The sequence below is a fragment of the Fringilla coelebs genome (assembly GCF_963513975.1).
Source record: "Fringilla coelebs genome assembly, chromosome: 3".
NCBI classification, from domain to species: domain Eukaryota; kingdom Metazoa; phylum Chordata; class Aves; order Passeriformes; family Fringillidae; genus Fringilla; species Fringilla coelebs.
Window position 1 is genome coordinate 46,095,809 of NC_140030.1, and position 18,079 is coordinate 46,113,887.

At 39.0% G+C, this 18,079-nt stretch overlaps 1 protein-coding gene across 1 annotated transcript in view; it reads left to right on the forward strand.

Moving 5' to 3' along the window:
• The window catches only part of CDC40 (cell division cycle 40), a 36,459-nt gene extending 21,778 nt beyond the window's left edge, over positions 1-14,681 (forward strand). Inside the window, exons 7-15 of the mRNA XM_084202735.1 lie at positions 1,483-1,622; positions 3,235-3,309; positions 3,841-3,886; positions 5,234-5,335; positions 6,471-6,586; positions 6,670-6,803; positions 11,362-11,438; positions 12,849-12,993; positions 13,739-14,681. Of these exons, the coding sequence (XP_084058861.1) occupies positions 1,483-1,622; positions 3,235-3,309; positions 3,841-3,886; positions 5,234-5,335; positions 6,471-6,586; positions 6,670-6,803; positions 11,362-11,438; positions 12,849-12,993; positions 13,739-13,916 (1,013 nt within the window). The 3' untranslated portion in view covers positions 13,917-14,681. The remainder of the gene's footprint in view (positions 1-1,482; positions 1,623-3,234; positions 3,310-3,840; positions 3,887-5,233; positions 5,336-6,470; positions 6,587-6,669; positions 6,804-11,361; positions 11,439-12,848; positions 12,994-13,738) is intronic.
• Positions 14,682-18,079: the final 3,398 nt, after the last annotated feature.

Consider the following 18,079-nt stretch of genomic DNA (forward strand, 5'->3'; position numbering starts at 1 on the left):
ACTGTGAAGAGCAGTGGAAATATAATTTTTCAGGGTACTGGTTTTATTTATTTATTTTCAGTGTTACTAGATGCACGTATCTCTTTTCTGTTTCACAGAGCAAACATATTGAAGTTATGGGTTTGGCTTAGTTTCAGCTTCAGAATTATTGTAGTTTTATGTGTCAGTATTTTAATCAGCAGGTAGTGCTCTGAGTTATGGTTTATGCACAATTTAGAAAATCACTTGGACTTTACACTTCCTCAATTTTTAATGTAAATGTTCTTGCCGTCATACTATGAATAATTGTGTATCAATTAATTACCCTACAGAAGCCTGTAGTATGTGGTACCTTCAAAGAAAATGGTTTGGTAATTAAGTAGAATTCAGTAATTTTTTTAAGCTGTTACTTCAGCTGTGTGCCTACAAAACAGCCCTGTGTAGCACTGCTTGGTGTGGATAGTTTGGTAGACAGGGTCTCTCTTTGTGAACCAGTTTCTACAGCCAGGCTCACACACACGAGCTGCGAGCATCCTTTCTAATGTGCATTGAGGAAGGAGTGGTGGCTGTGAGAAAAGCGTTGCTGGCATTAGAACATTGTTCTGTTTATGTGTAGTAGATCATGATGGTATTTATAGCAGTGAGCATAACAAACATGAAATTTTAGCCACTGAGCCTCCTACGGACTAATTATTTTATATCCAAGTTTTCATGCTTTCTACCTGAAATTTCACAGTGAAAGACCTTGCCATATAAACTGTGATCTCACGCACAAACATTCCAGAAATACTCAATTTTGAAGATGTGTGTATGCATGGATACAAACTGTGCAAGAGTACAACCAAAACTGCCATAACAACATTCCAGAAACTGAGAAATTAATTTAATCAGTGCACAGTTTATTGTCATGGCTACCCAACATACGTCTACTCTGAAATAATCCATTTTCCTGCACAATGCGTCCCTGTGTTTCTGACTGTCCAATCGCTTCTTAAATCTAGCTAAAGAGCAGTTGTTGGGTGTTGCTGACCAGTATTGGTTCATGCTGACCAAATGAATCTTTTTTTTCCTTGATTTGTAATTCTGTTGACATGACTGACATTGCACAGAGCTGGCCAGATTGTGAGTTGCAAGCAAATATCAGAGTTAGAGTTGCATGGTTTAATCTGTGTAGCATTAGTGTAAGCGAAGTCTTTTTGGTCAGGGGAACTCTCTTGCTGTTTGATGATGAGTAAAATGGGTAAGAAAAAGATTGTCTTAATGTTTGGATTGTAAGGTTCCAAGCAAACTTTGCTGAATTGACATAGTTTGAGTTTAACTGATGTCAAATAGGATTTCACATCTGTATGAGGAAGCTGGTTTTTCTTATACCCCTTCTCTCACCTCTCGCTCTACAGCAGAGCAGCTGTGTTGAGAAAACCATAATTGTGTGAGTTGTTAGCCCTTCAAAGATTATAACCTTTTAAAATATGGATTCTCAGAATTCTATGTTTACCTTTTCAGTTAAAGAAATGTATGACTATCAGGGGAGATCTTATCTTCATGTCCCTCAAGATGTTGGGGTTAATCTCCGTTCAACAGTACCACCTGAGAAGTGCTATCTTCCAAAGAAACAAATCCATGTGTGGTCTGGGCATACAAAGGTAGGAATGTTTGTGAGCATACAGCATAACAACCCGTTTAATTTTCTGTCTGCAGCTAGTAATTTCTATAAAACTGAAGAATCAGTAGAAGGAAAGAGTATTTTCCTCTTTACCATACTCTGCATGTAATTAGCTGGGTTACGTGCTCACACGAGGTGTTTGCCTGCTCCGTTGCAGTTGTCTAGCTGCATAAACTTTTGTGTTAACATAGTGACTTCCTGACCTACCTTAAAGGGAAAAGTATTATTCAGTGACTTTGACGGGGATTTGAAGTTATTTCCTAAACAATATGAATAACAATCAGGCTGGATCTAGAGATTCCTAAGAATGTTTGGGGTTTGAGGGTTTTTTGTAGTAAGAGTACTTAAGGGCTATTTCATATCAAACTTGGGTAAAGTTACATAGGCTTTGTGATTATGGTGCATCAGCATTACAGGTTTCCCAAATATAGCTAATACCTTTGAGAGGTGTGTCTTGGTAAGGATTTTCTTTGATGCTGCTTAACATCCACAGTTCCTTCTTGTGTCAGATACCAAAACAATATACACACTTCTGGTGTTTAAAAAGTGCTTCACTGCTCAGGGTTGTACAGCATATACTCAATTTGCTGCTTCTATTGCCACTAATTTGAAGTATTGCTTGAGGGGGAATATGCTGCAGTGCAATGGACATCACCTTAATAGTATTAGGAAGATGGAAAAAAGGAGGACACAGGGAATGTTTTTGGCTTTTACCCTTTTTTTCAGTTGAGTCACATCTCTGAGCTGTTCTTAAATGATTGCTGCATCAACGAGCTTATAGCTGCAACTATCAGGGCTTTCCAGAATGACATCTCCTCCCCAAAGCTCTAGTCCCTCCTCTGCCTATTATCCTATTACAACAGACTGGTGTGTAAAATGGCTTTTTCCTTCAAACAAGATGAATAATGATATCTATGAGAGAGGCAAAAGAAAAATGGACTGACAAATTTAGAAAAGCTGGGGGATATAAGTAGACAATAATAGGGAGGATAAAGTACCCAGCTCCAACCAGAGGTGGGAGGGAGGAACTGGATGGCATATGAATAGAGTAATCAACATGAAATGAAAAGGAGGGACATTAAAACCACAAGTACTTGGGGGTTCATTGGACTTCCCAGAAAGGAGTAACTGGAATACAGACAGCTGTGAAGATGCTGTGGCCAGGAAATCTGAGCTCAGTGGGTAGAAGGCATTGGTACTGTATGTAAGAAATTGAGCTGGTCAAAAGTTTTTTTCTTTATTTTTTTTTTTTTAAATTCCATTCCTACCCCATCCAAAAAGGCTTGTTATACAGAGGCAGTTCCTTTAACCCCCAGTTTGTATTTATTTGCTGTGTTTGCCACAGTACTGGTGTGGATGTTGAAGGAGGCTATGTATACAGCCGTTAAAGTGAAACAACTTTTTTCCAATAGCATTTGTTCAAAATACATCACTATTTCTAAAATGGAATGGGCAGGTTATTTCTTTTCAAGTTACAGTATCTGTATATTTTATGAAGATAAGCTTTAGCTTTTTGCTCAGAAAACAGGGCAAATGAACTGAAGAAACTTTGAGATTATCCACTTACTGTTAACTTATGTTCTTATTTACAGGGTGTCAGTGCAGTCAGATTGTTTCCTCTGTCTGGGCATATAATGTTGTCTTGCTCTATGGATTGCAAAATTAAAGTGAGTTATTTTTCTCTTTTCATTTATGCCATCCTGGAATACAGACAGTGCATTTTATGATACATAAACATTTGGTACTTCTACCAAATACCTTTTGTCTGTGTTAGAACAGTGTGAGTTGTTTTTTAATAGCATTTAGAAGGTCACAAGTTTCTCACGTTATTGCCTTTGTTGTTATATTAATTCATTTTCTGTGAAGCCAGTTTTACAACCACCAATAGGTCTCTGCTGAAATCTTTTACTGAAGCATTTGTGGTGTGAGCTAATCTCACTTCAGTCCAGCATATATCAACAGAAAGCTGATGTTTTGGCTTGTTTTTTTTTTAGTAGCAAAACCTGAAGTTATTAAAGTTGGAATATGGTATGGGTCTAGTGAATTTCTGGATAGATTGTGATTAATCAGTACATGGTATATGTTTGTAATTAATTTCTTATAAGATGTTTGACATATGTTTGCACTTAATTTCAGCATCATTATTATTTAACAATTGACATATTTCCCCCCCTCCCCCCCCATCATTTTTTTCCTAGCTATGGGAAGTATATGGTGATCGAAGATGTCTACGAACATTTATTGGTAATAGTCTTTTTTTTAACTCATTTATGTCTAGAATAACTTCTTCTTGGAAGAATATGATTTAGGTTAGCTTATTGATTTGTCATAGAGAGAACTTTTGTGCGTCTAAGGCCATGGTTGTTTGGAATGCTCTTGTCAGTAAGAACTGAAAAATATGCAAGTTTTGTTGAGAACTTTGTCATTATTCCAAGGAATTTAATGTTGATGTGTAACACCTTGCAACCCTTAAAACAAAACATTAGTGTTCTACAGTCATGAATACTTTATGCAAGACTTCTTTTCAAAGGCAAAATTTTGACATGAAGTTGCCCCATCTTCATGTTGAAAACAGCAACCCTCTGTATTTAACTGGTGAGTGTGTCTCACGGTCTGATCCCTCCTTAAATAGGTCATTCCATCTGTGCTGAGTTTCTAGTGCAAAAGCATGGGAAATCTTTTTTAGGTTCAGGTGCGGTCTTTGTTCATGTAACAGGTGCTTTTTAAAGCAGATAGCTGAGAGAGAGAGAGAAATACAAACTTCTTAGCAACCTTGAATGCAGAACAAAAGTAGCTGATTCTGCTATTGAAATAGAAACATTTCTAGAACACTGAGTGAATATATGTTGAGTAACAAGAAAGAAGTCTTTTTTCACCTATTATTTCTGATGACAGCAGTGTGGCAAAGATGATGGCTCAAAAAATGTTCTCTTTCAATAGACTTCTCTTTTTGAACAATGTGACTGTTTTTCTCAAAAGGTTCTTATTATCAACCAGATTTGCCTACCATTTTGCTATATTTCAATTACTGTGTCAATATTTAAACTAAAAAAGAACTGCAAGTCTGATGTGGTGGTCACATAAAAGTATTGAGCCTGAGGGGTAGCAAGATTAACATCAGATGAAAGCATTCTTAATTTTCTGATCTAATATTTCCCATATTTTGTACTTGCTTTCTAATTTTAAATATTTCTCCATTAAATGAGTCTCATGTAGTGTTGTCACTCCTCTTTTTCATTAGATGTTGCCATTTATTAGAGTATTTTAAGTTTCTTCTGAAGTTTTGCTTGTGTATCAATTTATACAAGTTTAAACTTGTTTATCAAGTTGGTTCTGTGCAGTGCTTTTGTTTCTCTCTCCAGTGTTTTAGAGGTGTGAGGGTGTTATGGGGTTTTATTCTCACTATTCTTTAGGAGTTACTTTTTCTTTCTCATTTGAATTATTCTTTACTAGTTCTCATGAAGAACTTCAATAAGTGATTTTCTTCTTCTCTTTGAATTTAACTTGAGTAATATAGGTTGGGGTTTTTTAAAAGTTAATTCTAAGTATGAATGGATGAAAGTCTACCATTGCATTTTTTCTGTTTTGTAGGCCACAGTAAAGCTGTTCGAGACATCTGTTTTAACAATGCAGGCACTCAGTTCCTTAGTGCTGCATATGATCGCTATCTAAAACTCTGGGACACTGAAACAGGTAGGCTTGTGTTTGTAAGTGCTGGTATTTGGCACTGTTTTTAATTAATAGGGACTGCAAAGGTATCTCAGCTATCAGGTTGTTTCCAGTTGTCCTTCATATTGTCTCGTAGTTCACTGTTTAGGCTTTCATGGCAGGATAATTAGTCTTTTTTCACATATGTGTTGTTGTTATCTGCAATGGTGCAACTGACACTACCTGTATTTCATATAGCTTTGAATTTTAGAAGTTTAATAGTTATTTGTAATGCTAGAACATTTTTCAGCAAAAAGACATCTTGCCAAATAATTTAATTGCATGTTTAGATTTACAGGCATAAAATTACTTCTTTACACCAAAATATGCTTAATTTAGAAAAATTATCTCACTTGGTCTTTTGCTTAACCTTAAGATAACTCTAAATAAGACCTGCTGATATAGAGAGTTGAAGGGTAGGTCTAATGCTCTCATGCATGGGAGATGCTCTATAACATTCTGCTACTAATAGTTTATTAAGTTAAAAAAAAAATAGGATAGATTTTTGTCAGTATTCTTTTAAACCTGGGTTTCTTCCTATGACAGAAAGTTCCTGTGTTTGAAAAAATTGTTAGCCTTCTGGGTTAGCAGTGCCACTAATCTCACACAGGTGATAGCCAGAAAGGTGTAAGTTACAGATAAGGAGTTATCAGGGTATTTGTGGCTGAAGCTAACAGGGGAGTCAGGGCTCTATTTTGCAGTTGGATTACTGTTAACCTTTTCTAAGGTTAGTCTTGAATTCTTGCCCAAATTTGTATCTCTTGTTGAGAAGACCTCTGATCCTAAGGGAATATGTTTTGCAAAGACAGTGGTTAGCTTGTGATATCCTGAACCTGTCCTTATGTTCTTGTTATGTCCTGGTGGCATACAGGGTACCAAGCAGTTGTATTGTTTGGGAAGCTGTAGCAAACTTACAGAACAGTTTGTGTGTGTGCATGTTTATGCAGGTGCGTGCATACAAATGTGAAAGATGGTCTAATTCTGCCCTCTAATTCTCTCAAGGACATTAAAAGAAGTGTTGTCTGCTCTTAGTAAAGTGCTTTTTTTCAGTATCTGCAAACAACCAATCAGCCCATAGCACTTCCAACCTGATACACTATAAATGGGTTTTCTGTTGCAGGGCAATGTATTTCAAGATTCACCAACAGGAAGGTTCCCTATTGTGTCAAGTTCAATCCTGATGAAGATAAACAAAATCTCTTTGTTGCAGGGATGTCAGATAAGAAAATTGTACAGGTATGTCTACTCAATATTTATTTCTCTGAAAGTACTGGTATTTAGTAAAAAACGGGTTCTCATTCTGACTTTTTTAATTGTAGTGGGATATTCGAAGTGGTGAGATTGTGCAGGAATACGACAGGCATTTGGGAGCTGTCAACACCATTGTGTTTGTGGATGAAAATAGAAGGTTTGTGAGTACATCTGATGACAAGAGTTTAAGAGTCTGGGAATGGTAAGTCTAAAATTTTGAGTTTTACCTCAAAAATTTTACCTCAAAGTATATGGTGAGCCAACTGAGAAGAGAGTTCATTTTTAGAATTACTCATAGCACATAGGCCACTGGAGTGTACTGAGTTCTAGCCTGCTCAGGAAAATCTTCACAACCCTGTTCTGACTTAATGCTTGAGACACTTCATTGATTTCCTCTTCCCCAAAGAAAACATAAGGCAGCCCTATCAGCCTGAAGCACACTGCGCTCTCTTAGTGGTCTCTGCTCTCTCACCTTTCCCCAAAGGTGTTTTAGTCTTTAAATTAACTCTTAAAGCAATGTATTCTGCTCTATTACAATTGGTGTGTGTTGGTTTTGAATGCTTTGAACTTGGATGTCCATAGTATTATATGGTACTTGGCCCATGTTTGAAGTAACTAGTTTAGTGTAGCTTTATTCTGGTTTTCTGTTAGTCTGGCTTTTTGGCAATAATTGGTACACACAGTATGAATACAGTAGATGACAGAAAAGGGAGAGTCTGTCCAAGAAAAAATAATACAAAATATTTAAAATGGCTTCCAGTTTTTAACATTCAACCTGCAGAGAAAACAGATCACTCCTATCTGAAATGTTTTTCACAAAGTTCTAGGTACTAAGATCTTGAACTTAGAATTTCTAAAATTTCTTTAGGATTTGAGAATTTATTTTTGAAATAATCAGGTCCCATATCTTGAGGTATTCATTTCCTTTTGCTGTTCACACATGCAAAGCTGTTGTGTAATACAGAATCTAGTTCAACAGTTCTGTGACTAATCGGTTTCTTCCTAGCTGCTTGCTTTTTTTTTTTTTCCTTTCTTTTTTTTTTTTTCTTTCTGTAGCCTAGACAAGAGACTCCAATCTGTGGTATTGGAATGTTACCCAAGCAGCCAGCTAAATCCTCAGCTTGTCTGTGATTGTCTGCAATCATTGCCAGTAGCAGTGGGAATGACCAAAGTCTGGGAACCCAGGCTTAGGCTAGACATAAAATGCTGTCACCATATGCTGCTCCAAGAAAGCCTCTGTTCAGTACCTCATAAGTAGACCCATGGATTTACTGAGCTCCTTAAAGAAAAATCTTTACAATACCACGTCTGCTAAGGAATGTCTCCTCTTTGTTGAGTGGGAGGATCATCTCGCTTGCACAAATCTGTTATTTCCTTGAGGTTGGATTGCCCTTGTTTTATGAGCTTTGTGTGATGGCTGAAATAAATAGTGAAGTGGGTGGATTTAGTCAGTCTGTGGAGAAAGGCAAAAAGGTTCTGGCATGGGAACATCGCAACCTGATTGTTCCAGTAGCAGAAGATTTTTTCTTCGGAGGAAAAAACATGTAATAGTGTTTTGTACACTGAAGAAAGAGCTCCCTTGTTAAAATGATAGGAAACTCGACTCTATGCAATATTCTGTTATGCAGTTGTTGGGAAATTCTTTGGTTTTATAAAGAGCAAATGTAATGCCATCTTCCTGGGCATGACTTGAAAACCTTTCCCCACAACCTACCATATGCTAATTGGTCTTTAAGCATATTTCTATAATTTCAAGACCCAGATTTTTAAAATGCCCTAAAACTAAGTTATTACATTCATTATGAAAGATTTTGGAGTTCAGAAACGTCCATGACAAATTATTTCTCAAATCCTTTTTCCTGAGTTGGTAAGAAAAATTATTTGCTACTTAGCAGTGATTTGGTTGCTGCACCTTTTGGCACTTTTTTTCAGTATGTTCTTCAGCACAATGTTTCTTCAGTATCTTTCAGAAAAAAAGTGGAAGTAATTATGACCTGAGTATGGCCTTTAAAAGCTAGTAATTAGAAGTTGGTTCTAATTGCTTCATTTCAATTGTCTAGAGGAATTCTGTAGTGTTTTGTAAACACTTTTACTTGGCCAGAGATGGGTAACGGGATGGCATGTCTGACTTTACAGCAAGGAACTCCTGAGAACTTAAATCTCCTTTCCCAAGAATCCATCCCGTGCAAAGATTTCACAAGGCTGTACATAGAATTGCACTTGGTTAGTTGCTGAAAGTTCAGACTTCAAGTATAGTAGACTCTTGTAGATTCCATAGTTTATTTAGGAATATTAATGAAAATATTGAAAACTTGCCTGCTTTTGCATTTCATGTGATTGAGATATTAAAGTTGGCATGGGTATCATATATTGTGTTCTCTCTTCTAAAAATGCAAAATATTATTTTGTCTTTGCTTTGTATGCATCTGATCCTGCTTGGGTAGGCACTGAAATGATGTGAGCATTTAACTTTGGAGGCTGTTACTTCTTTTTACCTCTGAGTCAGCCAGCAAAGCAAGAACTGTGCAGTGACAATTTAGTTATTATGCTGACAGGTTTTGGAGGCTTGTCATCTCTGTAAATCTGTGCCCCTCAGTGGGTCTTTTCACCCATGCCTACTGGTAGAGATAATGTAGTCTCCTGAGGGATGTCTTCACTGTGTGTAGGTCCCAAAACTGGATTGGGTTGTACTGAGGGTTTGGGTTGGCTTGGTTCTTTTCCTTCTTTTGTTAAAAAGATTTTTCTGTCTCTTGCCTGGGGAAGAAGTTGTTTCAAAACCCCAGAGTAAAACACTTCTAAATCTTGGCTAGCAGACAGAATTTCTGATATTTAAAACTTGTCGGCCTTTGAAATGCTATGAAGTGGGGCAAGGACTTTAAAATATTTAAATTTTAAATATTTGTCACAAAAAACAAATATGTCACATCAGTTTTGAGGTTGGGCAGCCATGATAGCATCTGTGTTGGTAATTTTTTTAAGGGAGCAGGCTGACATTACTTATTTAGCAGTTTGACTGGAAGCAAATGTGAAACACAAATGCGTCTCTTTATTCTGCCTAATAATTTAATGCAGCATATCCTGCTGCTGTCCTAAGTGTGCCTGGTAGGTATCAACATAAAGCAGAGCTGTTGTGAATAAATTCTAGCAGGTGAGTCTGCCTTCATTTGTAGAAGGAGAAGCAAAGCAACTGATGCTGCATTTAAATTTCTGACTGCAGAACAATTCAGTATTGGAGATGCATCTTCTGTGATGAGACTTTAATGGGGCTTCCAGTGGGATGGGTTTTACCAGAAGGTTTTTGGTCTGCAGGGTTGTTGGGTGGTGGGAGAGGATCAGCACCTGGCCTTGCTGCAGCAATAGCCTTGTGTGTTGTTGCAAGTGGAGCTGGAAATGGTTTGGGTAGGGGTGGCGCAGGGGCTGCACTTCCCGTGCTGTGTGTTGATCAGCCTGAGAGATGATGTGGCATCTTCACAGATTTGCTGCCCAATGGCCTTCTGACCTGTTTTAGAAGCTGGCTATCCCTGGCCTCAAGTGCATGCTTTTATCCATGGAGTGTACTAAGTGGGTTGCCCTTCTTATTCTGAGGAGTAAATGATTTTAACTCACAGGAACATTTGTGTCGCTTCCTGACAACAGAGCAGCTTCTCACCCTGCTGCCCCTGTGTGTGTTGCTTAACTGGAGATGAGGGAAATAATTTCCTCCACAATAAAGCAGGATGATAATTACCTTGCTAATGCTGACCGTGTTGCCATCCAACAAGGCTCGGGCAGCTGGGACGAGGCAGCCACCCACGCTCTCCGCTCCCCGAGTGTCCCAGCAGCCCTTCTGCTCTGTGAATTAGACAATGAAGTCATAAACATCCCCTTTGTATTAATTAATGTTGCTACAGAACATTTTGCATGTGCTTTCTGCAGAATACATTAATCAAATCTATTTTCTGCTGGAGGTTTCTTTTGCTTAATGAGAAAGCCATGTACATGCCTTCCCTTTTTTCCAGTCTTCCAGTGCAGGGTATGAGGAATACTGTGAATATGCACAAACCGTTAGTAATTCAATTTATATAGGCAAAACCAAAGGGCAGTTCTGCAGAGTAAGGATTGTCCTTGTTTTTACCCTAGGCCTTTGTACAGGACAGTGTATGCTAAGAGCATGCACTGGCACAGTCTTTATGCAGTTGAGCTGGGAGTTCAGTGTTCAGTTCAGCTGTGAATATTTGGAATTGGTTGGCATCCCAGTTGGGGAGGTCAGCAGGAAAAGGGCATGTCAAAAGATATGAGAGAGAGAGAGAATCCTTTATTATTTTCCTTTTAAAAAATGTTTAAAAAAGAAGTATTTTTAAAAGGCAGAAATATTTGAGTTTAAACTCAAGTCAATAAGATGTTCCAGTAAGATCCATGCATATGTCAGTATGTTCTTGCTATCTAAATAGGAACTTTGTAAGAGCTGCAGTTATACTGGAGGCAATAAAGGAACTTTGTGTTACAGTTTTGCTCTCAACAATTAGAATTATGACTCTTAATTTAGTCTCCGGCTCATTTGACTGGGGTAAATTCGCGCTCTCGGAGGTTATGCTTTAGATGGCTCTGCATCTGGAGCTCTAGGGTGGACATTCATAATATTTTTGAGTTTTTGCATATTCTTCCTTTGGATGCCACCATACATTCTCCATGGTTCAGTTGCCACGTAAATCAGCTGACTTAAAGCAGCTCTTTGGAACGTCTCCATGTCTTCATAAAACACATACTTCTTCCTTTTGCAGGGACATTCCTGTAGACTTCAAGTACATAGCTGAGCCAAGTATGCATTCCATGCCAGCCGTGACTCTGTCTCCAAATGGTAGGTTAACACTTTACTGTCTTCTTAGACCTACTTTACATAGGCACCTCTTACTGATTATTGTCTCTGTGATGTTGCTGTGTTGCATCCTCCTTTCACCTCAGACTAACCCCTCCCCAGTCACTCTGTGCACTAATTCCAAGATTGGATTGGATCGTGTTTTGATTTAAAATTCTAAAGAACAGCTATGTCAAAATGAGGGTTTATGTCAGGATAACTGTGTCAGTTTAAAATTAGACCTTCATCCAGATGAGGCAATAGGAACTCTCAATAGAGCTACCACGTGCTCTTTGCTGTATTTAAAATATTAAGAGAAACAATGGAGGGAACTGGCAATGGTGGCAGAGTGTTAAACAAGTTCAGCAGTCCTTGTGGTGCCACAATTAAAGTAGAAACTCATGTTGTACATGATACTGTTCCCTTCTGTTACGAATGTTGTCGAAAAATTCTTGCATAAGAGAAATCCCAAATTATCTCAGTGTTTCTGTATGCTAATGTTTCACTGGTGTTTATGTTCTTCAGTTAGAAGCATGCTGAAGAAGGATAGTTGTTTAGTGCCTCAAGTAATCAGTGAAAATCCTTCTAACAAGGCAAAATTCCTGTTATATGTTTTGGCCAAATTTAAATAGCTTTAGTGTCACCATTATTACAGTGTTGCCAGACTTGCTGTTAACAATCCCATTAGGCTGAGTAGAGGCTGATCAACTTGTTGCACAGCCAATGTTATGTTGTCACTGCATAAAACACTTTAAAGGCAGTGCCAATATGCAGAGTTCGGGACAGAAATCTCTGTTCTGGGTGTTCTGTAGTATGTCATCATCTCTGCATTCTCAGGCAGGAGTTAATGCACTGCCAAGATGCAAAATGAGATGAAGTTATGATTAGCAAAGCCTCCATTTTTCTTTCACTGAAATATCTTTATTAATCATATTCTCTTAAGGCAGAGAATACTACATAGTTGCAAACTCCTCTGTCTACCTTTGACCTATTTTCCCATAAAGAAAAGAGGGGGTGATTTCCTTAGAGTACCCACAAAACAGGTGATCAAGTAGAGTGCAGCTAGATGGATTTTTTTTCCCTCACTGAGTTATGTGTTACGTGCACCAGCAAGATTACACAGTATCTTAAAAACTTCACAGGAAGCCAGTGGGGTTGATGCAGCACATAGCTGGAGCAGTGGAGTCCTGAGTGCATTTTGTAGGAATAGGCATCCCAAAGCCTGTCAAATGTAAGGTTTCAACTCTTGGCAGGCAGAAATAATATCAACTGTTACCTAAATCCCTACTACATAATGAAAATCTGGATTCAGATAGTGAAAGAAAAAATGTCAAAATCTCTAAAAACATCCCAGTTAGGTCTGTTTCTTCAGATGCAGCACTCTGACACCACCTTTATTTATTGCATTTATAGGGAAATGGTTGGCTTGCCAGTCAATGGATAACCAAATCTTGATTTTTGGAGCTCAGAACAGATTCAGACTAAACAAAAAGAAAATTTTCAAAGGTCACATGGTAGCTGGCTATGCTTGTCAAGTGGATTTTTCACCTGATATGAGGTAAGTTTTTGTGGGAATGAACTTCATCTTATAACTTACAAGTATGGACACTAAATTTCCTTTTGAATCCCCTGCAACATTCATGAACGCACAGTCCTGTTGGCTCAGCATCGGGCAGAGCTCCCGTGCCAAGCAGCAGAACAGAAAGTTTACTCTTAGCATCTGATGGGACTAAGAGAGGCTTCCACATCCGACTCCCGTCTTTTTGCACATGGTGGGCAGTGCAGGGTCTGTTCCCACAGTGTGCACTTGTCTAGTATCTGGGATTTGAACATCCAGTTTCCCCCAGTTCATAGGTCTGGTGTGGGTATCCTATTTACCATTCAGAGAATCATCTCTTTCTTCCTGTTTGCTTAGTAATATGCCCATACATTTAGTACTCTATGTGCATAAGATTCAAATTACTATAAAAACTGGGAAATAACCTCAGCAAACCTGGAGGAAAAAGTGTCTATAATTTTAGAGAAACTTGTGGCACTTTCTCTTGGGTTCCAACAACACCGTGCAGGGTATAATCACACTGCTTAGCACATTTACCTCACAGTTGATGAATCACCTTCTGCAGGACTTGTGCACTCTTAGAGCACAGCCTGAAAGCTAATTCCTTGGTAGGAATGTTTGCAGGCTGTGTCAGATGGGAAGCTCCCTGGAGGAAGCTCTTTACTGTCGCTCAGTTGCTGCTTGTAATAGCGTGCAAGGAGTCTGCACACATGATACAATTTTCATTTTATTCCTGTTAATACAGCTATGTGATATCTGGAGATGCAGATGGGAAACTAAACATCTGGGACTGGAAGACAACAAAACTCTACAGCAGGTTAAAAGCACATGACAAAGTCTGTATTGGTGCAGTGTGGCATCCACACGAAACATCCAAAGTCATCACGTGCGGCTGGGATGGCCTGATTAAACTATGGGACTAGAGAGGGTGCTATGGAGGCCAAAAGATGCAAGCCCTGCATACATCTGAGATTAGGGTGCATTCTGCTGTGAGGATGGGTAGACATTGTAATACTGCAGTTCTCAGCTCTCTGTATATATGCACTAAACACCAGGAAATTCAGAAGACTGAAGTGAAAGGATATTGTTCTAAATATGGCATCTGGGAATGAGAAGCTAAGCTGAGGTCATCTGAAGCATGCAGAATCATGTGCCAGTTTGTCTTACCTCTGCTTGTGCAAAACACTCTTGTAAAATAATATAATTTTAAGAAAAACTATTTTTGTGGTTCTGGCTGTCAGAGAGTTTAAAGAGAAAACCAGCAATTGTGTAACTTTCTTCCTAAGAAGAAATCGTTGGTACCTGCTGCAATAGAGCTGGAAAAGATAAGCACAAATCCACTTGCTGAGATTTGCTAATTCACATTAGAAATAAAGAATTAATTGGAAGCTAGCAGTTGTCAGATGAACTCTATCAACTGAAGATGCCATTCATAGTCTTAGTTTTTGTCTGTAGAATCATGAGGCTACTCACTTTCACTTTTGCAAGTAGTCTTCATTTTCAGGGTTTTCCTCGTAATGGTTGTGTGCTGTGTTGTTTTTTTTGTCTTACCATATGCTATTCTGTTCCAATAAGCATGACATATTAAAAAAAAGTGAATGCCTCTTTTTCTGTTTGGAATAGTTTGTATTATAAGCCCCATGAAGCTTTTGACAATTTAATGTATATACATGTCACACCTTTTCTCTTTAAAGAACTTATTTTTAATAAATCTTTTTATAAAAACTCTGCTTATCTTTATTCAATTTTTCTGTCTTGCAGTGTCCATATAAAATATTTCCTACCATTTGGTATTTTATTGTGCAGTTGTATCAGTGTTCAGATAAGCTCATTCTCTTGCAGTGTTCCTTTAAAACTAAGGCAAGTTGGCAGCAGGAGGAAAAAAAAACCTTTTGACTCCCTGTCTGCTCTTTTTTGGGCACATAAAAATAAATGCATGTACCAAATTTTATCCCATTGATCAGTCTTTAATTACAGTTTTGAATTATACTATATTGTTTACTATAAATCCAATTACTGCTCAACCATTAGAAAGGCTAGCAAAGGAGTAATTGCCTTAATTGACAGCAGGATAGAAGCTGAGACAAAGAATCCCAAATGGTCGAGGCAGAAGGAAATGGTTTCCTGTTTTGTGGGTTTTGGGTTGTTTGACTGGATGCAAGAAATTCTGGTCTTTCAAAGAGTGAGTTACACAAGTTAGGCCTTATCAGTGAACAGGAAGTTTAAGCATTTTTAGGCTGACTCTGTAATGTTGAGCTCAAGAGTCATTCCACTGTCAGTCCATGCTGTTGTATAACTGCACTGAGTTTACACATTCCTGGTTACTTTCCCATCCCAGCAGCCTTGTGTGCCTGAAAAACTCCACGCTCTCAGAAGCACCATCCTGCTGGTAACTGGGTATTGCCCAGCCTTGTTCCCATGCAAGTACTGACATAAAAAATGATAGAGCCTGGAGAGAGAGGAAAGAGCTGATCCGGCATGTCCTGTGGACTGATCCTCCCTTGGGAGAGGCTGTTCCTGCTTCTCTGCTCTTCAGCACGTGGGTGGGAAAGGGCTGCTGCTGTCTTGCAGAGGATGAATTTCTGATGTGCTTTTCAGAGGGAAGGTTTGATTCCTGAGCTGGGAGTTGAGCTCTGGTGTGTGTTGTGTGCCAGGTGCTACTTCAAGACAAAGTGGGCTGGAGAAATTTGAAACGGATTTTCTCCTTCAATTACATTTCCCAAATGGATATGTGGCAGTGTGCCCTGACTGTTAACAGTTTCTATTCCTCTTCTCCTCCTTATTTCTCTGTACATATAGAGATCCCACAGGAACACATACTAGCTTTCACATCAGAAACACCTTTCCCAAATGCTTAAAACCATTTAAATCGTAATACACAAAATGCTTGGCTGTGTTGTTGCTGCTGTGTTTCTCCATGTGTCACCTACCATGCTGAACTTTAGATATATACTTGTAAAATAGTATTTGCAAAATACAAAAATAAGTGTATAAACTCTCGTACTCATATACTGGGTGTTGTCTTTGGAGGAAAAAAAAAAAGAAATGTTTCAATCAATTCTACTGGAGTTGATAAATTGGTATTAAGCATTTGCAGCAAGCCCAGAATCAAAGTCACCCTAGAAACTTTCAGATAAAATCCTTTGTCCCTCAACTGTGAGGAATCTTTTGTGGAATTTCTCACATCTGCATTGAAGCCTGCAGGGAGAATTTTCATGAGGATAATTCCCTCTTGTTGCAAACTGCAAAGCTCAGGTTGTCAGCTAGCTTGCTGTGCACAGGGATAGATGTGTGTGTGAGTGAGGTGCGAGTCCAGACATGTTTTTTCAGCAGCCACCTGGGAGGAGATTTCTTTCTGGGCTAATCAAATCAAATCATTGATCTTGTCAAAATTTCATGTTTGACCAGAAATTGGTCTGTTAGAGGGGTTGTTCAGAGCAAGTCTAGGCTGAGACTTCTGTGTTGCACTTTGCCTGTGAGCAGACAGATGCAGGGAAAAGTCAGCTTTGGGAGAAAAGTGAAGAGTGCATGTTTAGATCCCTGGTTAATTTTCCTTGGATGTTAGTGGAGAGTGCAGCTTAGTGATCCAAGCTGAACAGGCATCTCGGGAGGGCTGGAAGCAAGTGTGTGGCACTGCCCGGAAGGAACACAGCAAAGCTGGACTGCAGGGCTGCCATCACAGCATTGCTTTTTTATTCCCCTTGATTGTGCACCTGCAGATTTCAGAAATGACATGCCAATATGTTGCTGCTTTTATTAATACTGTTTGCTTTTACAGCAGAAGTTTTGCAGGTCAGTCAACTATCTCCATCGTTCTTCTGTCTGGGAAAATTGATAGTTCCTCTGACCTTTTGCCAGCTTTTTCTTGGACTTTCTTCATATGCAAGAGGGGGAAGTAGCCCACATATCCTCGTGCATCTTGCTGGTAAGGAGGCTGGCTGTCTTGAAACAGATGGTCTTGGCATCTGTCTTGCTCAAAGTTTATAATTGTCCCCAGTAAGATGGGGCTGCTCAGTCTTTGCCCTCATTACAAAGAACAAACATCAAAATTACTGTGCATCCAGAAAAGTCCAAGATTGTCTTGTAAAAATCCGATTTTTAGCAGCAGGCAGATGTTCAGTACTCTGTTTAACGCTGTGGTCTTTAACAGCTGATTTAAACAGGGAGCCTTGCAGCTCCGGCAGCCCAGTAACGTGATGTACTCTTCTTCTTTCTACCAGCTGGTTATTACAAAATCCTGCTCCCATTTGCTAGGAAAGTCCATATGACAGGCAGCCTGCACGGGGAACACGTGGAGAGCGGAGGAGGGAGGGGAGTTTTGCTTGGAAGACTTTATAAACAGTGTAACCTATACACCAGAAAAAATCAGTTGCCAGGAAGGTTGTTCCTCTGGAGACTACTTAAGGGACTTATTACTGTAGGTTGCCTTAACTAGCATACACTCGAAATTTTAAGCCTCATATTTTGCAGGAAAATATGTCTTTAATGTTAGGCTTGCTGATAAGCAAAACAGACACCACGCCGTCTTGCAGCACTCAGAGAAAACTACTTGTGGCAGGGTTATGTTTACAGAAGCTGCTTGCAGAATTTAAAGCTTTCAGAAACAAGCTGCAATAACTTTCAGCGAGCCATGGACCTCTAAATTCACCAGGCACACTGGAAGTTTGTCCTCAGACCTGTTTTTTATCTTCTATGACAGAATATTTAAAATGTGTTAAATGCACTGAGCCTTTCTGAGCCTCCTTTTGCCCTGCTGTGCTCCGTGCCACTGGGGGACTGCTCAAATGAAACATTGCTGCATTGGTCAATAGAGTAAGAGGTTCTCATTAGGCCTTGGCATTTTTTTGGGTAATCTGGAAGATGTCACGGCTAACTGAGCCTGCTTCCCTGGTTTGGGAAAGGAAGACAGCAACACAAATCCTCTGAGGAGTCATTTCAGTAATAGGAACTTTATGGAGCTTCAAGACCACTGACAGTTACCCAGACATAGTTCTGGGAGCTGCAAATCTTTCCCACTCTCCCAGCGTAATTGCCCCACAGTTGGTTGGGCTAAACTCTTTATTCCCCAGCTAAACTAATTGTGTAA